This window comes from Myxine glutinosa, chromosome 13, assembly GCF_964187855.1.
Source record: "Myxine glutinosa chromosome 13, kmMyxGlut1.1, whole genome shotgun sequence".
Lineage (NCBI taxonomy): Eukaryota > Metazoa > Chordata > Myxini > Myxiniformes > Myxinidae > Myxine > Myxine glutinosa.
Genome location: NC_136273.1, coordinates 88,820,416 through 88,846,085, shown reverse-complemented (window position 1 = coordinate 88,846,085; position 25,670 = coordinate 88,820,416). Strand labels below are relative to the sequence as shown.

The window sequence follows — 25,670 nt, the reverse complement described above, 5'->3', positions numbered from 1 at the left end:
GTCAAAGGTCATCTGGGGGTCAAATTTATAAAATCGCCATTTTAAATCTTATTGACTTGAAAATTGCTCAGCATTTGTATATCGTCACTGAATTGGGAAACCAACTATTTGAGGTCAAAAGGTTAAAGGTCAAACTTCCAAAATCATTTTTCATCTGAAAAATCGTCACTTTTCATCCCATTGACCCGAGCTTTGATAAAGATCGTAAATTTTAAACTTGATGAAATGGACAATTTGCTGTATTTAATAATGGAAACCTTTTTTTTGTGGGGGAGGCGGATTTTGCAAGTATCGTGCTCTGCATGACGTCTTGTTTGTTTGGGCGATATCTCAGCCATCCTTTGAGCTAGGAAGCTCAAATTTCGGCACAATAGTGAGCATGTGCTTTGGCAAAAACAAAGTTTTTTTGTTTTTTGGTTAATTGATTAAGTATTTTATTATTATCGATTAATTAAGTGCTTATTTATTTCCTTTCTCTTCTGGGCAATATCTCAGGCACCTTTTGAGCTTGGAAGCTGATGTTTGGACATGGCTGTGACCAAGTGACGTGGCTTTAAAGGATATTTTTGATTGATTGATCAATCGATTTATTTATTAATGGATTTTTTTATTATTGTCTTGTTTAATTAATTTTCAAAAAGTTACAGCTTCAGATGAAACGCTGGTGGTATGGGTAATCTATTAGCCAATTGATAAATTATTTTAGTTATTATTGATTTTAATTATTCAATTAATCTATCAATTATTGTACACCTCTTTCCCCCCCCCCCCCCCCCCCACCACCTCCCCCTTCCCAATACTGTCTCTGTGCTGCACGGCAGTATCGCCGGGCACCTGGGCAATACCACCCTGGAGGATATTTAATAATTTGGCATGGGGGTGGTGTACTTTGAATGTATCTGTACTTGTTTAGCATTGGTTTGCAAACCTCACCCCCCCCCCCCCCCCCTTTTGCCTTCCAGCTGAGCAACATGAGATGGACCTATTATTTAGAATGGCAAAAGGTAAAAAGCACTTTGACCTGTAAATTGAACTTCCGGTTGCAATCAAAGTTTACCGGCTGGCGTTTAACTCTACCTTGCACTTCCGTTTCTCCCGTAGATGAGCATTTCTCTGAGTATTATGTGCCCAGTGAGTACCCCATTGTGAAATACCTCCGGGAGCCCCTCTTCTTTGAAGTTCGTCTCCTTGGGTTGAATTACAAAAACGTGGAACTCTTCCTGGATAATTGCTGGGCAACAGCAAGTCCGAATCGGGACAGCATGCCTCAATGGCCTGTCATCTCTAAAAGGTGAGGCTTCTTGTGTATGGTTGATTTAAAAGGCGTCTTTTGTTTTTGTACGTGATGTTTCGACTCGTGGAGGAACAAGAAGACCTAATAGATCAGGACGTAATGGAACAAAGTGCAGCCAAACAGGATGTAGCGATGGATATGGGTAAACAAGATGGCTAAAGTTGCAAACTCTCAATCAGTAGAAGGAAAAACTGGAAACGGAGGTTGGTTTGGGGAGGGTTAATGGGGTAAATATCTGGATGTAGTTGGTGGAGAACAGTAGGCCTGAAGCCCTGGAGGGAAGAATGAGACTGGGTAAGTTTGTTCCACAAGGGGAAGAATGGGGGAACAATGAGTGCGTGTAGTTGAGTTGCGATTCTGAATGTTGGGAGTTTTGCCGGAAGGGGGTGGTAAACGAATGAGTTTTAAAAGCGTCGGGGAAAGACCAATTTTCTTGCGAGACGTTCTTGGAATGGGAGTGGACCACAATGGCGATGCAATCCTTTAAGCTCGTGGGATCGTAATCCCATTCCAAAGGACTTGTTTGCCATCATCGAATTGTTTCCAGGTTCCAGAACCTTGGTTCTGTTTTCAACTTCTGCAGCCAAGTTTGGTAACCACACTCCTTGGTGATGAATGAGGCACTGCTGATGTGGATTTTAAATCCAGTCTTTACCAACATCCACCACTGGTGGTAACGCAGATAAAAGTAGAAATTTGTCAAGTGTATGAACAGAGATACTTGGACCTTTTTATTTTTTATATACATATATATATTTTAATAATAATAATAATAATTCATTTATTTTGTATAGCGCTTTTCCAGAAGCCCAAAGGCGCTTTGACAGAGTGGAAAACATAATGCATAACAATACATGAAAACAACAATTGCAAAAAGACAAGAATCAATAGGGAAATATTTAAAGCAAAAGGAGAGAGAAGGAAAAGAGATAGTCAGGGGTTAAATGCTGTGGGTTGAATGTTGAATGCAGTGTTGAACAGGTGGGTCTTTAGTGATTTTCCCTGACCATTGTCGACTGTCTTGAATATCTTTCCGGTTTTAAAGGTCATCTTTGCTTTGTCATGGTTTAAGGATACTTGAGATTGAATCTCCGAACGTTTAGGGAATAGCTTTGGCCTCAAGGGCTAAAATCAATCTTTGTCTCTCTCTCTCTCTCTCTCTCTTTCTCTCTTTCTCTTTCTCTCTTTCTCTCTTTCTCTCTTTCTCTCTTTCTCTCTTTCTCTCTTTCTCTTTCTCTCCTTCTCTCCTTCTCTCCTTCTCTCCTTCTCTCCTTCTCTCTTTCTCTCTTTCTCTCTTTCTCTCTTTCTCTCTTTCTCTCTTTCTGTGTCTGTCATTTCCCTCTCTGCCATTTCCTTTCGACCAGACACTTCAGTCTTTGCGCAATCATTCCAAACACTTCTTCCTTTTCCTTTTCCTTTCATTCAAAGCCATGCACATGTTGGATGTGCGAAGGGAGGGCGTTTGTCTATTTTATCCACTGCCCCTCCCTCATTCCCCTCCACCCGAATGATTGTATTAATGCCCATGATTCTTCTTTTTTTTTATTGTGCGCCGCATGATGTCATTGCCGGGCACCAAAGGTGGCCTGGCAATGACGCATGCTGAAAGGGAGTACTCGGTTTTCACTCCGGTTGTTTGTTTGTCCGGGCGATATCTCAGCCATCATTTGAGCTAAGAAGCTGAAATTTTGGCACAATGGTGAGCAAGTGTTTTGACAAAAACGGTATTTTTTGTTTCAAAAATTTTTGATTAAAATTTGATTGATTTTAATTATGCATTTAATCCATCAATTATAATTGTACACCTCTCCCTCCCAATACAGTCTCTGTGCTGCATGACGGTATCCGCCAGGCTCCCCGGCAATACCGCGTTGGAGAATATATCTTTGGCATGGGGCGATGTACTTTGAATGTATCTATACTTGGATTTTTTTGGTTTCATGGCTGGCTTTGCAATTTTTATTCCTCCGCTGACTATGTAGGATTTTTTTCAATCCGGATGCATTGTTTTTGGGTCATCCATCTGTCCGTGATAGGTTTTCGTTACTGAGTAACTTTAGGAACGGCTGGAGGGGTCCAGGTCAAACTTGATACTTGTGCAAAGATTAACTAGTTCGATTTCTGCATCAACAGGTCAAAGGTGGTTGGTCAAGTCATGCCAGGTAAAGATGTGTTACTCGAGAACAACTGAAGGGATATAGATCAAACTTAGTGCAAGTTTGTATATTTAAATTTGGGTGGAGGCATATTGGCCGATATTGGGACAGCTAAGAGTACCATTCTAGTTCTTTCGGATTTAATGGTGGATCAATTTTGGAGTTGAAGGCTCGTTGAGGCAAAAGTCGATTCTTTAGCTTGATGCCCCATGAGTGCAAAGTTAATTAATTTTTGCAATGTTGTATGATCAAGCTGGATTTTTAGGCCTGTTGTTGTACTCCCGCAGCCCACAGGTCGGTGGGTGCCTCTTGAACTGTCTCCTTTCTGGTCTTGTACCACCTGCTCTTTCTGGGGTTTTGCTCTTTCCCAGGTTTCTGTTGATGTGCATATGCTTTTCTGCTAAAACTCCAAAAATCCAGGCTTACCGATCAACTCGACTCATCCGCTCGTCTTCCTGCCTGTGTAACAAACTTCCTCAGTCTGTTCAATCTTGCCCTTAAAGACAGATATCCCTCCTCCTCCCACCCCCCCCCCCCCCCCCCACTCATCCATCTGTACTCGTGATCTTTTGCACCCACATTAACCCTCAAGCTTACCCCTTCCTTGCCAGGGTTCTCTCCACCCACTTGTTCTTGTTCCGTTCCATCGTCATCCCTGATTCTCCTCCTCTCAGTCCGTGCTTAAACTCGAGTTTGTATCTAGCTCCGTGGTTCCCAACCTGGGGACCATGGCCCCCTGGGGGGCCATGGTGTATTTCTCGGGGGGGCCATGGGGTAATTTGCCGGAGGCAATGCAAGATGAATTCCTGGATCTCAAACGATTCATTTGCCAAAGACACATTCGAAGAGAAGAGCTTGACGGAGTTTTGGGTGGGAATGGGTCGCTACCCTAATATCGGGCAGATAGCTATCCAGGTGCTTCTGCCATTCTCATCTACCTATCTCTGCAAAGCGGGGTTTTCCACCCTGTTGAATATAAAATTGAAACGGCGTAATCGGCTCCACGTGGAAGATGACCTCCGCTGTGCCCTGACTGTGACTCAACCATGGATACCCCAATTGGTAGCTAAAATGCAATTTCAGCCATCCCACTGAGTTTTTTTAATTCACTTTTACGGTGCATGCAAAGCGTCCCTAGTTTTGATTACCTGAGTTGTTGTCAAATTTAGTTTCTTTTTGTGATACTATGATACACTGCGTTAAATAGACACAACAGAGGTTTTTAGTTTTCACATATTCTTGACTTGGAACCTTTTCATACTGTTTTCTTGTGTGACGGTTCTATTTTATGCTGTCCATAGTGTTGCTACTGATAATATTAAAATCTCATATCAAACGTGCATCATTCGAGCGACGTTGCTTTGCTTGCTTATTCCAAAAACGATGTAGTTTGGAGCCAGTAAGGAACAGAAAAAACTATGGAACTAAATGGTAATGTTGGCTCCTTGGAATTCCTCATTTTCTGTGTAATAATTTACCAATTCTCATACAAACAAAATAGCCAATTAAAGGAAAAAACACCTCTCAGAATGCACCACAGAGCATCTAGAAATCAAAATGTTTCTGGGGGGCATGCCCCCAGACCCCCCTAGCCTGCTTACACACGCTCCGCCGCTCGACCCTCGCGAAAGGGAGGGGGGTGCTGGGGATGTGCTCTGGGAGCCAAGGGGGCCATAACACAAAGGTTGGGAACCCCTAATCTAGCTTGTCCACCTTCACCTCACTAACTTGCTTTCATCTGTCCTACCATGGTGTTTGTTCCTTTGCTGACCCCTCTCGCCTTTTCCACTGTTTTAGCTCCTCCATGAGCCTCGACTTCGTATACAAAGTATTTGGGGACACCAATAGGCTGTACGTTCTTGGTTGGGGTACTTTGGCCTGCTTGGACTTGTCATCTGATCTTTTGTACTTTAAAATTGCTGTGCTTTTTAAAAACTTATCCTTGTGCTTCATTATTTGGCCAAAACGACAATGCTGATTGGCTGTTTATGCTGTCAAATACCCTGCCATGTGTCAGCCAGTCGGTCACAAGTTGTGACGAGCCTTGTAGTCGTTCCACAAGTTTTTAAACACTGGCGTACACCACCTGACTAAGTGATCATCGTTGACAAATTGAGTGCACCTTGAGCGGTGTGCATGTTCCATTTCCTTTTCGTAAATGTATTTTTGAGCTTGATGCTTCAAAATCCAAACTCGGGGTGACTTTAATTGTGCTGCAGAAAAGTAAGTTCTTTGAAGGACAAAGCATGTATGTGGGAAAGATTGAGGTGAAAGGTGTTTGTAAAACCTGAGTTTTGGTGAATGCAGTCTCAGTGGAACAATTTCTCACCAGAAAGCGCATTTGATGACCCCACCTTCCCCGCCCCTCCTAACCCCCAGCTGTCCGAATGCCTTGGACAGCCATCGAACCATTTTCCACCCTGTGGTCGATCCTGAAAACTCCAATGCCAAACGCTTCGAAGTCAAGACCTTCACCTTTGGTAGACGTGATCACGATGCATCACAGGTGAGATTTTATTATGCGTGTGGTGCAACTGGGCAGTTGAGCGTTGACCTGTCGTCCAGAACTATTTGTTGCGGTGGTTTAATTTTTCATTAATTTATTTTTTGCAAGGTTTAATTTGGTGTTCCCTGAAGGTATAAAGTTGATCATGAGGGTTGGTGCCACGTGTAGAGCAGACTGATCTCCCACGGTCAATGAGCCAACTTGGTTTATACAAATTTTTGGTTCCAGGGTGAGGTCCTGCTGCCTGTGGCCACATTTGAAGTTTTTGGAACGTCCATTTGTTTTCATTGCACCTCTGGATGTTTTATCTTGGCTCAAGGTGTGTTTTGGATTTTGTTGGTAAATGTTTTTCCTGCCTTTAAGCTTCAATTAAACCCTCTTGCCTCCTCCTCAGCTATTCTTTCACTGTAGCATCATCCTGTGTGATACAAGCAACATGGACATGCTCTGCAAACTTGACTGCATTCCTCAAAAGCAACGTGCAGGTGAAGTGATACAAACACCTGTTGTAACTTGTGTCAGCTTTTTTTTCTTATTGTGGAATTGTACCACAAGCCTTTATTTGTTTAGTTGCTGGTCTCCTTGCAGCAGTCATTTGTGCCACGTTGAGCCAAGATACATTTTGAATGCAGGTATCAGAGTATGATAGGCTGATAGGGGGTGAAAGGTCAAATGGAATGTGCACATTATTTTGATCGTTGTATCAAAACGATTGGTAGAAATGGCAGAAAGTTTACTTTGGAGGTTAATGATCTGAGGGTTTTTTCTTTGAAATGACCTTGTATGGGTCTCAAAGACGAAGTCCACCAATCTGCTTGCAGTGAGCCAGAAGATTCTGATATCTTTAGGGGAAATTAGTTTCTAATTATTTTGCAAGATACCAATGACAGAAGGCCTTTAACTAGGGAAATGGGAAAGCCATTATCTGTTACACTTTGGGTGAACAAGTGGAGGATGGCAGAGGATAAAGTTTGTTCTGAGAATAAGGAAATTGCAACTGGCTCCTATACATGGTGTTGGCCTAATGGTTAGGGTGGTGGGCTTGGGGTCCTAAGGTCCTGAGTTCGAATCCCATTCAGCTGTTGAATTAATACCAGGTGGGGTTGACTCAGCCTGTCATCCTTCCGAGGTCGGCAAAATGAGTACCAGGGTGTACTGGGTCTTCTCTCAAGGAGGTTGGTGACAGGATTTGCACTCTGGCCGCTGTAAAAACACCACATTCCGTAGCACACAGAGTGGTGTGTCGGGATGGTGCTGAGAAGTTGTCCAAGGACACAGCGACGTGCTGATCCAGTGTATGCTCATATATATATATATATATATATATATATATATATATGGAGAGGTATTGCTCAGATTACCTGAGGCTGAGGGTATAAATTGGGATTTGTCAGCCAAATAGTTTGCTTGGGGCTCCTCTGCATGAAATCTCCAGATAGATGAGCAGTTTCAATAGTGGAGGGATTCATACCGACTGATGTATGTTCATCATTCTGGGAATGTGTGTTTGAAAGCTCGATTCAGTCATGTATGTGAGAATTGTAATTCTGAGTAAGAAATCTCACCGTGTTTCGGAAGGGAACTTGAGAAATTTGCTAAGTTTGGAATGTGTGTGGTATACCTGCAAAATGTATGGGAGATATCCCTGATGTTTCACTCACCGACTGAAGTGGTACGTCAAGTGAATGATTGGACAATTCATCTTGAAGTGCTGCAAATGATCAATTTTACTTGTGATGGAGAAGTGACTGACCTCTGAAGGTCATTCTTGGTATTGCATGATTTTTAAATATTTCAGTGCGAAGCACACAGGAGGGCCTTCTCCATGGTAGTGTTTCTTCTGGGGGAGTGCTGTTGCTTCCTTCACCTGATGACCCTTTGGCCACACCAGGTATGGAATTCTCTTTAAAATACATTTGGGTTTTAAGTCTATTGCATCCGAAATATGCTGTTGTGCTGAATATGTAGTTTGCTTCCATTTGTCTGGCAGCATCCATGATGTCAAAAACGAAGGGAGTGTGGAAGGGGTTGGCTGTGGTTGTGGGTCTGTCAGGATTGACCCTTGCTGCTCTGCTTTCCGCACTAATTTACCTGCACAAACCAACTGCAGCTACTACGGGCTCAACTCGATTTAGAAGCTTTTTTACACTTTCATCCTTGGCATAATTAAGCCTTGGTCTAAACTTTACACTGATTTACTTTAACCACAAACATTAACGGTTTCATTTTGTACTGCATGTTTTGCCAGAATGAATCATCGAATATGAAATTGTTTGTATGCTTGAAACTTTGGGCTTAAGCCCCTGCAATAAAGTCCTGGGGGGTGGTTTTCACACAAGTTTACATTAATTTATTCAGTTAATTACCGAATTGCTCGAGGTTGAACTGCTGTTGGCATCCACCACTAAATATGCTGTCCTGTGGATGGCTTTATTAAGACAGAGCACCCATGGATGACCAATTGAGCATTAATGAAGGCGTTGTTCAATGGCGGATTTCACTCGACAAGCATGGGAGGAAAATATAAGAAGAAGTAGTGGGAGCTTTACCTGACGCGATCCGAGCAGTCTTCAAACATGCAAGAACTAACCCAAGGGAAAACCGAATTCAATGTACAAAAAACGGAACCCGATAACGCGCCGGTGATTAAATGTTCTAAAGCGGGATCTCTCACACCAGACATCGAAAACAAACACAAGGGAGAGTATAAATTAAAAGAACCATTCTGTGTGGTGCGGGCTTAGCTCTGTCTGCAGTGTCAGGGATCGTCCGGCTCTGAGTGCAGTCGTCCGACACGGTTGATTGATGGAAAGAAGGCCTCGATGCACCCTTCGCGCGCTGCTAGGCCCACGTACGCTGCAGAGCGGCAGGCCTCGCGTCCCCGCACAATCGCTCGCGAGGTCCCATGCATGAATGCAGGGAAGGAGGATCGTCAGCGCTCCAACGTCCGTCGCCCAACAAGCAAGGGTCCAGGGTCAGAGAGCAATGGCTGAGGGCAAGAAGAGTAGAGTCCAGAAATGGAGAGCAGAAGGGGGTCCAGCGCAGGAAGGCAGTCCAAAACGAGAGGGCAGAAGAAAGGGCAAAATGTCGGCCAGCGAGTTGCTTCATTGCTCGTCGTCTGTCACCAGCCCTCCCTACCAATCAGCGCGTCACTTCTTGCTCGCCCCTCACGTTCCCCAAGCCGAGGGAAGCTTCTTGCCCCTCCCCTGGCCAATCACCAGTCCTCTCCCACTCCGCCAATTGGTGGCTCTCTTCCTGTGGTGTCTTCCTTCTACCAATCGGTGGCCAGCTTCTTGCCCCTACCTTAACCAACCACGAGCCTCACCCTGCCTTGCTCATGGTGTTGCCATGCAAGTTGGTGTTGTTGCTGACCGGCTCATCGGCGGTGCCCCGAACTGGCTTCCGGTAAGTTTTATTATTATTGTGGTAGAGGGGGAATTTAAGTAGTGTGCGATAATGGGCCTAACTAATGTCTATGGTGCGTTGCCATACAGGACACATGGATGATCACAGGTTTGACACCGGGGAATTGGCATAATCCCTATTCTACTTATCACAGACATCCTCGTATGACCACAAAGATACACTTACATGAACAAACCGCCTAAACAGAACTTCTTACATGTGGGATTCCCTTTCATGGCAGTCGGAGCACCTACCTATGCAGATCTACCTAATTCTATAGGTCACTACCCCACTGACATAATACATTTAAATGTCATGTAATTCAGGTTTCAAAGTCAGCCTTTTCCTTCTCGTATTTTAATACTCGGCCTGGTAGGATAGCCAAGATGTATGCACGTACACCTCTGAGCTGTCTCGCCTGGATTCAAATCTCAACCTCGATTCAAACTTATCCTGGTGTTTTGTAGGTAGGGCAAATGCATCGTCTCGGATGGATCTAACACTTGGCAATCCATTATCTGCTTGCAATTTAGTTGGTCCCACAGGGCCTTCATGAAGAGTATGCAAGTTCATCATCAAATGTCCAAACTCCCACACCTTAGACAGGTATTCTCAGAGTAAGCCTTGCACCTGTTGGTGCTAAGAGGATGATGAACCGGTCAGCCAAACTTATTGATATTTGTACAAACATTCAACGGCTTCTTCCTGAAGCAGGTATTTTGACCTGATTGACTTTTTTTTTTCTTTTTTTTTTTTCCTCCGAGTTGATACTTAAGTTGATAATTGAAATCTTAAGCCAAGTTAACTGATGGGTTTATGATTTACAAGATGTAGGTCAATTTATTGGGTTTGCATATCTTAAGGTCACTCAAAATAAATTATGGGGAAGGTGATATTACCTATCCAGGTAAGAAATTCCAGTTTGGCAGTGTGGAGGTAGGAATATCACACTGTTGACTTTAAACACAAAGTGTGGGTGTGTGCAGACTCCCAAATGTGTAGCTTCTGAAAGTTTGTAAAGAACGGACAAGTAGTGAAAGGCCCTTTGAGCATCTTCCAGTATGGTACTAGTCAAACCGAGAGGTTCCAGAAATGATTGCTGATCATGGTCTGTCAGGTTAACAACTCATTGAATTATTTTGGGATGGAGTCTGAGCACCTGCCCTGATGTGACTGCAATATTCCATGACAGCCTATGGTGGTTCTGAACAGGTGGAATGAGTCCTCAAGCCTGATACAAGCAGCCAAGTCAAGGCTTTTTGTCAATAATTCGTTTATTTGTTGTTCTTTTTGTTCGTTCGTTCTTCGTTCGCGATCACGCGGTTAGAAATGTATAATCTCTCCCCTGAACAACTATTTTCTCATATATTATAACACCCTTTTCTTCTTTTCCTACAAAAGGATGCTTTCGTCTTGCTCACCAAATCTATTCATTCCAAAAAATATATATAATACCATCTCTTACAGTTCCTCCTTTCTACATTCCCTAAACTATCCAGAACTCCACCCCTCCTCCAGTGTCCTCAAACGTATTTTTGACTCGAAGGTCTCAAACTCATTTTGCAAAAAATGTTCGTTTCCCATGAATCGTACACTTTTCAAAATCCAATCTCACCCCTCCCCTCCCCTCCAAATCCTCCCCATCACCCATCCCTTTCAAATCTCCCCCCTTGCCCCTTCCCTCCCCTCCCTCCTAAACTCCCCCCACACCCCTCCCCTCCGAGACTCTCCCTCGCTCCTCCCCTCCTAGACTCCCCTCTCACCCCTCCTCCTCAAAGCATCCTCCCTGCTTCTTCCTCCTTCCAACTTTCACCTTCATCTCCCCAAACCTTCTGCCTCGCTCTTCCCCCTCCTCAAATAACACCTCACTGTGCCTCACCCAATCTCCATCAAACCTTTTGTCCACCCCATTCTTCCCTTTCTCCAAGCGATTCTGAAATCTCTGAAATCTCTGACACACCTTCAACAGCTCTCCCTACCTCTTCCTCCTCTTCCACATCTTACCCTACCACTCCCCCCCCCCCCCCCTGTTCTGGACCCGATGCTCCCCCTTCCTCCATTAACGGTATGGACCTCAAACATCCGGGGCCTTCGCTCAAACTTGACTGACCTCTCCATACAGGTTGCTTCTGACAAACCAGATGAGATCTGCTTAACAGAAACTTTCCTCCTTCATGATGTCTCTGATGCCTTGGTATCTCTCCCAGGTTACTCCCTCCTCCGGTATGATAGACCTGAGCCTCGTCCTGGAGGTGGGGTTGCAATCTTTATAAAAAACTCTCTTCCTCACTCGCCCTCCACTGCCCTCTCTCCACCTCACCCCCAGGAATACCTTTGGCTACGGCTTCCCCTTCGCTCCCACCTTTTGTTCATATGTGTGTTGTACCGTCCACCAATCAGCGATGACTCCATCTACATCTCGCTGTCTGATAATATGGACCAACTTCTATCTACACATCCCAACTCTCTCTTCCTCATATGTGGTGATTTCAATTGTCACCATGCCAGTTGGCTGGGTGTGGGTACCTCTCTCACCAGCCATGGCTCTTCAGCAAAGGACTTCTGCGACTCACTGGGACTGACACAATCTGTCAATTTCCCGACCCGGATCTCAGTCAACGGAGCATCTTCTCTTCTGGATTTGGTTATGACAAACTTCCCTGAAAATGTCTGCTGCTCTTCTTCTGCTCCAATCGGCTCATCTGATCATGTGCTTGTCAAAGTGGACATCTCTCTGACCATTCTCAGAGAGCCTCCTCAGCGTCGACGAGTCTGGCATTTCACTCAGGCCAACTGGCACGGTCTACAAGCAGCCATCAATCATCTGGACTGGTCTCCCATCTCTACCGCCTCTGACATCAACTCATCCTGGGAATTCTTTCAAAGTAAATTGCTCTCTCTCATGCACAGATTTATACCATCTCGTCTTCAGTTGTCATACCCTTCCTCCCATCCATGGTACACGGAATCTTGTGGTGAGGCTGTTGCCCTGAAACAACTTGCTTTCGTCTCCTGGAAAGCAAATCCAACGGAAGGAAATCTCATTTCCTTTCACAAAGCCCGAAACAAGTGTGTGTCCACCCTCAGGAGAGCCAGGAAACAACATCTCACCATTCTCAAGACCGAACTCTCTTATCTGTCTCCCTCGTCCAAATCCTGGTGGCGTCTGGTCAAATCTGTTTCTGGTGTTTGTTCCCCCTCCATCCCCTCCCTCACCTCAAACGGCTTAACGGCTGACTCCGCACGTCAAAAAGCTGAATGCCTCAACTCTGTGTTTGCCTCTAAATCTTGTGTCCCAAACCCATCCCTCTCTGTACCCACCGTACCCAGCTGCTCCTGGACTCTGTGTCCTTTCCTCCTGACAAGGTGGAAAAGTTTCTGTCAACCCTCGACTCTGATTCTGCAACTGGTCCTGACGGCATCAGCCCACGGGTCCTAAAATCATGTTCTTCTGCTCTTTCACTCCCTCTTTCTGTTCTCTTCACCCTCTCTTTTGCTCAAGGTCATCTGCCATCTGCTTGGAAATCAGCCAACATCACCGCTTTGCACAAAAAAGGTGCAAAAACAGATCCCAGCAACTACAGACCAATCAGCCTTCTCCCAATTATCAGCAAAGTCATGGAATCCATCATTGCTTCAGATATTAAATCTTTCCTCTTCTCCAATGGCTTGATCTCTGATCATCAATTTGGTTTCAGACCTGGTCACTCTACTCTGGACATGCTGCTTCTGCTTTCTCAACGATGGATGGAGGTCCTCAACGCCAAACAGGAAATTAGAGCTGTCTCCCTTGACATTTCACGTGCCTTCGATACGGTCTGGCACCCTGCTCTGCTCACCAAACTCTCCTCCGTTGGTATCCTTGCAAATCTCCACGCATGGCTGGCGGACTTCCTCTCTGGTCGTAGTCAACGTGTGGCCCTGAATGGGTTTCTCTCATCTCCTCTTCCTGTTCAGGCTGGAGTTCCCCAAGGTAGTGTTCTGGGCCCTGTGCTTTTTCTGGTCTTCATCAATGATCTCTCTGACTCTTGAAAATCCTCTATCTCTTTGCTGACGACTCTACTCTCTGTCGCTCCATTCCTCATCCCTCAGATCGGCAGTCTGCAGCCTCCTCACTCTCTGCAGACCTGGACAAAATCAGACTGGTCAAACAAGTGGAACATGTCTTTCAATCCTGACAAATCTCACACTCTTACAATGTCTCTCTGAATGGACCGACTGGACAACCCTCCCATCTACTTTCTCAACAATCCTCTCCAAGAAGTTCTGTCGCTCAAGCTTTTGGGTCTCACTATCTGCCATGATCTTTCTTGGGAAAACCACATTTCCAAGCTGGCCTCGAAAGCCAGTCGCCGACTGGGCATCCTCCGTCGTGCGAAGTCCTTCCTTGGCACACCTGAGCTCCTCACCACATACAAGGCTTTCATCCGCAGCTCAATGGAATACTGTTCCCCCCTTTGGGCTGGTGCTCCTGCCTCACACCTTGCTCGGCTTCACGCTGTTGAGGCCAAAGCTTTCAGAATCATTGGAATCTCCTGCGATGTAGTCAACACCGAGGGCCTTTCACTCACTCACCGCAGGCAGGTTGGTGGTCTTTCTGTCTTCTACCGACTCCTCTCCGGCCTTGCTCCCCCAGCTCTCTGTGCTCTGTCCCCCCAATATTCCTTCAGGTCACACAAGATCTGCCTGCAACCCTCTTATGGTTAAACTGCCAAAGTCTAGGCTCTCTGCTCACCTTCACTCTTTCATTCCCCTTTTCTCCCGCCTCTGGAACAAACTCCCCCACTCCCTTCAATCCCACTCCTCCCTCCAGGTCTTTAAAACCTGTTCACCACCATCTCTTATCTTCCCCCATCGAAAACCTTGATCTTTTCTACCCCCTGTAATTCACCCCAGAGTCCTTGCAGTGTTCATATGTTTTAATCCTCTCCCACCTCCCCCCAAATCCTCCCGATGTCCCTGCTCTCAAATGTTGTGTTTGTGTCCTTCCCCCTCTTCCCCCTCTCTTTTGTGTCCTTCCCCCTCTCTCCCCATCTTGTCTGCCGTTCCCTTTGTTTTTTGTGTTTTGTGTGTCGGTTTGTCTTTTTGTGTGATTAATGTTAGCTCTTTCACGAGCCTCGATCTTGTATACAAACAAAAAAAAAAAAAAAAAAAAAAAATCATAAATGCATTTGTCCCAACTAAGGTAAGAAGTGATCACCAGACCAAGTCAGTCAGCACACACGATTGAGTTATTGCAATGACGTTTGGTCCAAAACCAGGTAATGGAAAGAGGGGGATGTTGACCTGGACATGTACACTGTACAGTCACGTGAAAAAGTAAGTACACCCCATGTAAAGGTTTGACTTTTTCCAACATATTTCAACATACAGCTATTTGATCTTCATTTCAACAATATTGATAGATAAAGGTGATATAATATAACAAATATCATGAAACATTTACATTTTGTAGTTCATTGTATAATTTAAATAAACATAAATGCAAATTTCGCATGTGGAAAAAGTAAGTACACCCCTACATTTATCACTACTTCAAATACCTAAAATTAGAATCAGGTACACCAGCTCAGGTGCAAATGATTAGAACATCGCTAGAGAGGATCTTGGAGGAACCTGTCTTATTTAAACCTCAGACATTTAGTTTGGTTTGCTCTTTGGTGTTGAAGTGTGGCGTCACCATGCCTAGATCAAAAGAGCTCTCTGAGGCCTTCAGAAAGAAGGTTGTAGATGCCTACGAGTCTGGGAAGGGATTTAAAAAGATCTCCAAACAGTTTGAAATCAATCATTCGACTATCCGGAAGATCATCTACAAGTGGAGAAGATTCCAAACAACTGCCAACTTGTTCAAGCCAGGCCACCCCAGCAAGTTCAGCCCGAGAGCAGACCGCAAGATGCTGAAAGAAGACTAAGAACCCCAGAATGTCATCACGGGACCTACATGTATGTAGCTCTTGCCACTGTTGTCAGTGCACAAGTCTACCATGAGAAAGAGGCTGCACAAATTTGATCTACATGGGAGGTGTGCCAGGAGGAAACCTTTGCTGTCCAGAAGGAACATCAGGGCAAGATTAAAGTTTGCCAATGAACACCTAAGCAAAGACGAGCACTTCTGGAACAATGTGCTCTGGACAGATGTCAAAGGTAGAGCTATTTGGCCACAGTAACAGAAGGCATGTTTGGTGTAAAACCAAAGACAGCATTTGACCACAAGAACCTGATACCAACTGTAAAGCATGGTGGTAAAAAATATGGTTTGGGGCAGCTTTGCTGCATCAGGGCCTGGGCAGCTCACCATCATAGAATCCACTATGAATTCTTCATTGTACCAGAGGGTGCTTGAGGATAATGAGGCCATCTATCGGAAAGTTGAAGCTCAACCGAAGGTGCACCTTGCAACATGACAATGACCCTAAACGTACCAGTAAATCCACCAAGGAATGGCTGAAAAGAAGGAAATGGAGGGTTCTGGAATGACCAAGTCAAAGCCTGGATCTAAATCCCATCGAGATGTTGTGGGGGGATTTGAAACGAGCTGTGCATGCAAGGAAACCCTCAAACATCGCACAGTCTGGACATGCTGCTTCTGCTTTCTCAACAATGGATGGAGGCCGTCAATGCCAAACAGGAAATTAGAGCTGTCTCCCTTGACGTATCACGTGCCTTCAATACGATCTGGCACCCCGCTCTGCTCACCAAACTCTCCTCCTTTGGTATCCATGGAAATCTCCACGCATGGCTGGCGGACTTCCTCTCTAGTCGTAGTCAACGTGTGGCCCTGAATGGGTTTCTCTCATCTCTTCCTGTTCAGGCTGGAGTTCCCCCAGGCAGTGTTCTGGGCCCTGTGCTTTTTCTGGTCTTCATCAATGATCTTTCTGACTCTTGAAAATCATATCTCTTTGCTGATGACTACTCTGTCGCTCCATTCTTCATCCCTCAGATCGGCAGTCTGCAGCCTCCTCACTCTCTGCAGACCTGGACAAAATCAGACTGGGCAAACAAGTGAAACATGTCTTTCAATCCTGACAAATCTCACACTTACGATGTCTCTCCGAAAATACCGACTCGACAACCCTCCCATCCACTTTCTGAATAATCATCTCCAAGAAGTTCTGTCACTCAAGCTTTTGGGTCTCACTATCTGCCATGATCTTTCCTGGGAAAACCACATTTCAAATCTGGTCTCCAAAGCCAGTCGCCCACTGGGCATCCTCTGTCGTGCAAAGTCCTTCCTTGGCACACCTGAGCTCCTCACCACATACAAGGCTTTCATCCGCAGCTCAATGGAATACTGCTCTCCCCTCTGGGCTGGTGCTCCTGCCTCGCACCTAGCTCGTCTTCACGCTGTTGAAACCAAAGCGTTCAGAATCATTGGAATCTCCCTCGATGAAGCTAACTCCAAGGGCCTTTCACTCACTCACTCACCGCAGGCAGGTTGCTGGTCTTTCCGTCTTCTACGACGACTCTCCGGCCTTGCCCTCCCCCCACCCCCCCAGCTCTCTCTGGGCTCTGTCCCCCAAATATTCCTACAGGTCACACAAGATCTGCCTGCAACCCTCTTATGGTTAAACTGCCAAAATCAAGACTCTCTGCTCACCTTCACTCCTCTTTTCTCCCTCCTCTGGAACAAACTCCCTCACTCTTCAATCCCACTCCTCCCTCCAGGTCTTTAAAACAGCTGTTCACCACCATCTGTTATCCTCCCCCATCCAAAACCTTGATCTTTTCTACCCCCACTAATTTCACCCCAAATCCACTTTTTTGAAATACCAACTTCTGTCCTGGAAGTCCTTGGTGTCCTTGTTTTATACTTCTCCCACCCCCCCCCCCCTTGCCATGCCTCCTCCCCCCCCCAAGCCCTCTCCCTCCCACACATCTCCCGATGTCCATGCTCTCAAATGTTTTGTGTGTGCCCTCCTCTCCCCATCTTGTCTACCACTCCCTGTTTTATATATTTTGTTTGCCTGTTTGACTTGTTTGTGAAATAAATGTTAGCTCTTTCAGGAGCCTTGATTCTGTAAGCAAAAAAAAAAAAAAAGCTGAAACAATTCTGCATGGAGGAGTGGGCAAAAATTTCTCCCAGTCGATGTCGGAGACTGGTAGACAGTTATAAGATACGCCTACTTGAGGTTTTTTGCCAAAGGGGGCAATACCACCTATTAGAGCCAAGGGTGTACTTACTTTTTCACGTGACTGTATAGCAGGTATATCTTTTGATTGTCTTTTCCCAAGTTACTTGCATTCTCAAGGTCCCGATTTCGATTGACGTTGGCTGGAAGGTGGAGTGATGCAGGTGGAGCGCCAGGATGAGTAGAGTCGGGTGTTGCCGTCATTATAAATGGCTAGCTGAGATGTTTGGCAGGAGGTCATTTATATCAAGCAGAAACAAAAGGGTGCACCAGTGCACCACAGAGCCGTGGGTAATACCTGCATTCATGCAAGACGGTACATGATTGATCCTCAAGCCACAAAAATTTGGCGATCTGAGATTATTGCAATCAAAGGCCCAGAGACGCCATACAACTTTAGTGACTTGCACCAAACTTTATCAAAAGCCTTTGGTGTCAAGGGCTACAGATCTGGCCTTGCTGATTTGGGTCAGGCCAGGTTGGCTAGTGCTTGGTTAACATGTTCAGGGGAGAGAAAAAAATTAGATCGGAAATGATGGAATTCATATTTTTAGTGTGTGGTCTTCCAGGAAAGTCATAAGCCACTTGTTGATAAAGTGGAGGTCCATGGTGAAAATACCACGACAAAGCTTTTGAGTTTTATTATTTAGAAAGAAGATTGGACCACCCTCTCCCCCCAGAGAAGCAAACTTGGTGTTGGCGATATGGACGCCGAGCACGACGACTGGAAAAATCGAAGTGGTGCAATAGTTTGTACCATGGGACAGCCCACGTCCGACTGGGGGTTTAGAGGGGGGCGGCTGTTGGGAAAAAAGCCTTCAGCTCTGAAAGGATCGACCCTCGGCATATAATATAGATTCAAATGTTTTGCTTGTAATGGGAAGAAGGCTGATCGGCCTATAGTTGGACAGATCAACTTTCTCCCCAAAGATTTTAAATGCAGGTACAACGGAATCCAAGTTCCAGCAATATAGTTTGTACAGTATTGAGAGAATAGGGGACAATTCTGGCACGCACATATTTGGGACAATTGTAGGGACATGATCTGGTCCAGTAGGTGTTCTTATGTCCATCCCTCCAGCTGACTTTCCAACTTTGAGGGGTGATTGACAGTGGAGCTCACTAGCTCGCCTCCCCTCTCAGCTGCTTTTGGGGCGGAGCGACGCCTCGATACACGTCAAACAACTCAGGTAAATATCCCTGGGTGATGGCGCACCTATTCTGCCAAACCTGCAACTTCGTCAGGTTCACGATGTTTTTTTCGTTCAAAATTTTTGGAGATCAGCAAAACTATACATTTTTGGAATATTCAGAGCATGAGGAATCCAAAAACTAATGTTGGCATTTGCGTAGATACCTTTGCGAAAATGGCACTCAGGACAGTGATGAAGATCTGTAAAAGCATATTCCTGAACGGTATAGACCTCATAGATCCTGTGTATAGGACTTATAGTTCAATCTGATACTCACAAGGCTGCTTTCTTGCTTTATAAACCCATACCTATAACTTCAAAGGACTTGCAATATCATGTATTATTAAAGGTGGGCGCGATTCGGAAAATTTTAAGTCCGCTTACCGCTTATCCGCTCCGCCAGCCCGTGTAGTCCGATTCGCTTATCCGCTTCAGCGGCCGAAAATCTTAGTCTGCTTACCGCTTATCCGCTTCGATTCGATTTTTTTAAAGCGCTTCGACGTTTTTAAAGCGATTTTTGACGTTTCTAAAGGGAATTTAATGCTTTTTAAGCCTAAATAGCCATTTCTAACTACTACAAAGACAAACAAAGCTTTTAAGATCAAAAATATACATTTTTATTTAAATAAAATTTATTCAAAATTTATTGAAATAAAGTTTTCCACTCGACTCTACTCTACTCTACAGTTAATTTAAATATAATTTTAATATATGCAAGTTACATTAAAGAAAAATCAATTTGCCCGTCCTTTCTTTGACAAGAGAGTCTGAGGGGTCAGGGCGCAGATCTCCTGACTGTCCTTCACGTCCCCCATCATGTTGACCGCCGGGTTGTGGATGTCGCTGTGCTGGGACTGCTGGTTTGCGTCGCTCGTGTGCCTGTCCCTGGCACTGCTGCTGGGCTGGAGAGTCAGAAATCTCTCCATCTTGACGTTATTGCCGCTCTAGCGTCCAATAAAATATTCACTTTTCACTTATTATTCACTTAAATAAATATTCACAATTCTAGAGTAACGGCTCAGGCTAACAGCTGATTTGGCGAATCGCGATGCGCTTTAATTTTTCGGTAGACCGCTTACGCTTATCCGCTTCGGTTTCCGGGGGTTGTTCCGATTCGCTTATCCGCTTCGAAAACGTTAGTCCGCTGCAGCGGATAAGTGGATAAGCGGACTTTCGAAGCGGACCGCCCACCTTTGTGTATTATGTAATACAGTTATATCACACATATAAAGACAATGGTTTTCAATTACCTTTGTTTGTTGCTTTTCTATAATCCTGAGCACTATTTTGAGGCCTTTATTGGATTCCTTGACCCAGAAAACATAGGATTAGCATATTTAATTAAGTTTCTAGGTTGACTAGAAGCCGAGATAGCGCAAAATATGTATTGTATGGTGGCCATTTTGAAAATCCAAAATGGCGGCCATGCAGGTGTCTGTGCAAATGCCAACATTGATTTTCAGATTCTCCGTGCTCTGATTCCAAAAATGTACAGGTTTGCTAATCCCAAAATTTTGAACGAAATTATATTTGTTAACATAGTGAACCTCACTATTCCAGGCCTCACAGACGCTTTAAAAGAACATGAATGACCGAATACAAAGAAAAAAAACCACCGGATGGAAAGGTCAAAAGGGATGGCAGTTTTAGAAACAACATTAGGATGGGCTGGACATCTCTCTATAACATAAAAATGATGCATATATAACGAGAACAGTACTCGATAGAGCGCATACCTCCACCACGTGAACAGCTTACGCTTTGTATCCGACCGATCGGTCACATCTAAATTCAAACCTGAATCAAAACCGGATTGTTGTCGCCAAACCAACTCAACCACCAAGTTTCGTCCAAATCCATCCATAACTTTTTGCGATATCGTCCGTTATATTGTTGTTTTTTTTGCACTATCTCGCTGCTGACAAATCTTTTTAAAATTGTCAAATCCGGATCCGGATCTTCACCAAAATCAAATCTATTTTTCCTCGTCACACACCCACGTCACACTGAATCTGTCCACAAATCTTGAGATATCCTGTTCGCAGACAGGTGAAAACATAAGCTCCATCCACCTTCGGTGTCGGAAGTAATACATTAATCACCACTCTCTTTCCAGACATGCAATTTAAGGAAGCGATGCCATGTTGAGCATTTTCAAAGCCACTATGAGCCATTTCCACAACATTACCCCCCACCTTCCTTCTTCAGTTTCCCCGAGAAGGGAGAGCAGCATTGGGCATGACCCCACTTATCATACAGGACTACTCCCCACCCTAGTCTGAAAAACTCACACATACCGGTTCCAAAATTAATAGTGTTCATCCCTTATTAGTCTAATATGTCGCTACACTAATCCTATGCAAGCATTCACTGGCCTGTAACTTGTACCACTAAATCTGGATGCAATTTGAAAAATGTGGTTGAAAAAGGGGTCGATGTCCAGGAGGGACTCTTCTTCTTCCTGCTCTCGGGAGTCTATGAGGTTTATGGACCCACTACCTGGCATAATAACCTTCCCCTAACGTTGTATATTTTGGCCCTGGCATTACAAATGCTCAGTGACTGCAAAGCCTGTCGGCATGATGCTCCCCAATGGTCCACCCCACCTCTCTCCAACTAGACTTCTTCATATGGTCCATGTGGCTTGCAAAAATGAACAAAGAGCCAATGTGGCCTCTCAACAGATCGTGAGTATTCTTGGCCCATTGCACAGCAAATGGCCTTTGTAGCCCCGGTGGCCCAAACCAAACTAACCCTCCCTATTCCACTAATCCCTCTATCCTACACAAGCTCCTGCTCCTCGAAAACCCTGTAAGCTAATCTGTCCCTCCTGTGGCCCGTTAATCCTGTTAAAGTAGGCCTACTCTATCTCCCTGGAGGAAATCAGACACATGGTGACCAAGAGGTTGTTGAAGTGGCACGCACAGATCTGATTTACGTGGTGCCAGGTGGCAGAGAGTGATCCCACAGGCGATGGTGGTGACCCGCATCAATGATGTGAATGAGGACGCACCCCTGTTTAATAAATAATTAACTAAACTCGAAATAATCTTTGTTGGGGTGACAGACAGCTCGAGTTGTCCTGGGAGAGATGATCTCTTTTATAACACACCTGAGCACACTTCAGGTGAAGGTTTTCCCCTGTAAGTTTGAATCCCACCCTGCACCATACAACTTCACAACAGGTACAAGCACAAGAGATGCTGATGAGATGTTCCTTCTTTTCCCGTTTCGTTTGAAGATTATTAATTCGTATCTGCAAGAAAAGGTTGGTTTAAGGACGTTTTTTTTTTGATTTTTTGTATACAAGATCGAGGCTCGTGAAAGAGTTAACATTAATCACACAAAAAGTCAAACCGACACATAAAACACAAAATAAGGGGAGCGGTAGACAAGATGGGGAGAGAGGGGGAAGGACACAAACAACATTTGAGAGCAAGGACATCGAGCGATCTGTGGGAGGGAGAGGGCTTGGGGGGAGGTGGGAGAGGTATAAAACATATGGACAATGCAAGGACTTCCAGGGAAGAAGTTGGAATTTCAAAAAAGTGTATCTGGGGTGAATTAGCGGGGGTAGAAAAGATCAAGGTTTTGGATGGGGGAAGATAAGAGATGGGGGTGAACAGCTATTTTAAAGACCTGGAGGGTGGAGTGGGATTGAAGAGACTGAGGGAGTTTGTTCCAGAAGCGGGAGAAATGGGGAAGGAAAGAGTGAAGATGAGCAGAGAGCCTAGATTTTTGGCAGTTTAACCATAAGAGGGTTGCTGGCAGATCTTGTGCGACCTGTAGGAATATTTGTGGGACAGAGCACAGAGAGAGCTGGGGGAGCAAGGCCGGAGAGGAGTCGGTAGAAGACAAAGACCACCAACCTGCCTGCGGTGAGTGAAAGGCCCTCGGAGTTAGCTTCATCGCGGGAGATTCCAATGATTCTGAAAGCGAAAGGCTGGGGTGGCCCTTTGAGCGAGTTGCTTGGTTTCATGTGTGTGCTTGAATTGAGAGTTGCAGGTTCGAATTCCATCATTTCACCTATGATTTCAGGATTATAAAATGTTTTAACTTGATTGAGAATATAATTGATACGAGGAAGAGGAAGGAAGAGGGATATCACAGCAGAGTGTGGAGTCAAGAGGAAATAGATAAAACAGTATTTTCCAGAGTCAGATATCATTGATGAATACGAGCAACGGTACCCGCCCTGTGGGCGGGCCTTCAATTGGGAGGCCCAAATGAGAAAGCTAAATATCAGAAATTGAAGGCTTTTTTTCTTTTAAACGATTTATATAAACATCCGTTAAATCTCGATCGGTGCAGCCGTTTGTGTGGCACTCGGGAAAATAACGTCATGCGGGAGCAAGTATCAGCAGGATGTGGAAGTGTGGGAGTCCACGTTTCTGATCCTCCTTCATGCCGAAGTAGCCCACCACTTCTCCAAGCATTCCGCTCTTCAGATCCGCCATGAGAGATTTAAGCTCGATACTGAAGACGCGTGCAGTTAGTACTCCCGATGTCGTATGTACTCCCGATACGTGTTTCTTTCATTGTAAAAACTACCAAAGCAACAATTAAAAGGATTTTGAGCCGATAGGTGTTAAGGCCTTGGAAAGATCGATGGAGACAGCGATCTGTTAGTGTATACACCGCCCAAATAGCTATGTGGAATTCTCTCATGTAGAGATTAAATGTCGTTTGAACTTTGGCCGAAGTCATTATCTACTTTTAATTATGTTTATATACGAATGATGTTTAATGATGTTTATATTGGTTTTGGGTCGTCCTTTCCGCATATCTCGTGGGATTGTGAGTTGGAGAGACGGCCGTGATGGCGGGGAGGGGGTTGGAATTTTCTCAAGCAGGGATTCAATCCGTGTCCTTATAAAAGGTCTTTGTCCAAGGTCACAGAGTCCGATCGGTGCAGCTGTGCAGCGATCGGTGCAGCCGTTTGGGCGGCACCCGGGAAAACAGCATCGTCACAATGGAAACATCGTCACAATGAACGTTATGCGAACGCGAATGTTATGCGGGAGTCCAAACCTGAGAATGCTGGAGAACAAAGCTGAAATTGGAAAAACTAAATAGCCTATTTTACTCCTGGAGATCCCAGGATTACCCACCCAAAATATCGTTGTGAACAGTTCAGCCGATTTTGCAGTACCTTCGTATGGACAGACAGACAGACAGACGGACGGACATTTGGTGAATTATAGTAAGATCAGGAATAGGACTGGGCCCAGAACAGTCTTGGGCCACCCAGCCTAGACAGGGAGAGGAGACGAAAGGATTCCTTTGAGCGCCGCAAGTTGGCCACGGGAGTGGAGGAAGTCAATCAGCTAAGAGCGGAGTTGGCCTTGGATTCCATAGGCATACAGTTTGGAGATACACAGTTCACTGTACATAAAGTTAAATTCACAAGTTATTGGAATGATAATTGACGTCACAACTCATATCTCACATACACACTACATGTGTGTGAAATAATACGATGGCCAGTCAATAAGTAACCTTAAAATGGTGATATAAATTAAAGAATGTAATGTGTGTCGTTGTAGATGACATATGTTATATCTACGGGTAAGAGTCATGTTTTGTCTGTTTTAGATCTGGCAACATTGAGTGTACTAGGGCATGCCCGTACTATATATAAGCTAGGACGTGCCCGTACGTGGGTGCCCGTTCCTTGCCAAAAAAAAAAAAAAAAAAAAATTTGTGTAGGGGTGTGTGTGTGTAAACATCCTAGGGCGTGCCCGTACGTGGGTGCAAAAAAACATGCGTGCAAACAACAACAACAAAAAAAAACTTTGAAACCACGTGGCAGTAACGACCACAGAACCCCCCCCCCCCCCCTCTATTTACATGAATGGTTTGGTCCATTCGCAACGACCACAGAACCCCCCCCCCCCCTCTATTTACATGCAATGGTTTGGTCCATTCGCAACGCCAAAGCGAACGGCGAACGGCTAAATCGCCATAGCTCGGTAAGTACTTGTCCGATTAATTTCAAACCTTGAAAAGGCACATCCTCGGGTCCCCAGCAATATACCTGGCAAGTTTAAAGTATATCGGACCCGTGGTTGTCGAGAAACAGCGGTCACAGACAAACAAACGTACAAACGTACAAACGTACAAACGTACAAACAAACACACAGAGATTACTGGAATTATAGATAGATGACGTCACTAAAGCAGTTCCAAGATGGCGGCTCCCTTAGAAGCATGCACCAGGGGAGAAGCAGCGTTCTGTCATCTGTTTCTTGGGAAGTGAAAGTGTGAATCCCAGTGAAACGCATCGCAGAATGAAGATGCAATATGGTGACGCATGTTTATCGCTGCAGCAGGTGTACGACTGGGACAGGAAGTTTAAAAGTGGAGTGTCCAGTGTGGCAGACGCTGTTCGCTCAGGCCGGCCTCACACAGCCGACACCAGAAATGGTTGCAGGAGTTGAGCGCTTGCTAAGGGAAAACCGTCGCATTACACTGAATGAAGTGGTCTCTGAATTGAACATTAACCATGGTTCATCACACCATATAAATGATGCTGACGCTCTTCTGGGATAGCCGAGGCCCACTTGTAGAGCATTCCATGCACAGAAGGACCACAGTCACCATTGCATCATACTGAGACCTCCTTAGAAATTATGTGAAACCAGCAATCAGATTAAAACCTCGTGGACTACTCACTACCGGTATTTTGCTGCAGCATGACAATGCTCGGCCCCATACTGCCCGTACTACAGCTGCAACATTCGAGGACCTGCATTTGAGTGTCTTCCAGAGAGAGAGAGAGACAGAGAGAGAGAGAGAGAGAGAGAGAGGGAGGGAGAGAGAGAGAGAGAGAGAGAGGGAGAGAGAGAGAGAGATAGAGTGAAGTCAGTCTGAGCTGAGAGTCAGAGCCCCAGTGAGTCACGAGTCGACGAGTGAAGTCAGTCGGTTGCTTGTTATATCTCTCTCTCTGGGAACGAACTCTCCCTGTGCCCTGCGCTCTGCTGCGGC

General features: G+C 45.1%; 1 protein-coding gene across 1 annotated transcript in view; it reads left to right on the top strand.

Annotated features, from left to right (window-relative positions):
- The window catches only part of LOC144888719 (uncharacterized), a 48,004-nt gene extending 39,712 nt beyond the window's left edge, over window positions 1-8,292 (top strand). The window contains exons 18-23 of the mRNA XM_078767759.1: window positions 963-1,004; window positions 1,102-1,291; window positions 5,830-5,956; window positions 6,351-6,441; window positions 7,755-7,847; window positions 7,947-8,292. Coding sequence (XP_078623885.1) covers window positions 963-1,004; window positions 1,102-1,291; window positions 5,830-5,956; window positions 6,351-6,441; window positions 7,755-7,847; window positions 7,947-8,122 — 719 coding nt within the window. The 3' untranslated portion in view covers window positions 8,123-8,292. The remainder of the gene's footprint in view (window positions 1-962; window positions 1,005-1,101; window positions 1,292-5,829; window positions 5,957-6,350; window positions 6,442-7,754; window positions 7,848-7,946) is intronic.
- Window positions 8,293-25,670: the final 17,378 nt, after the last annotated feature.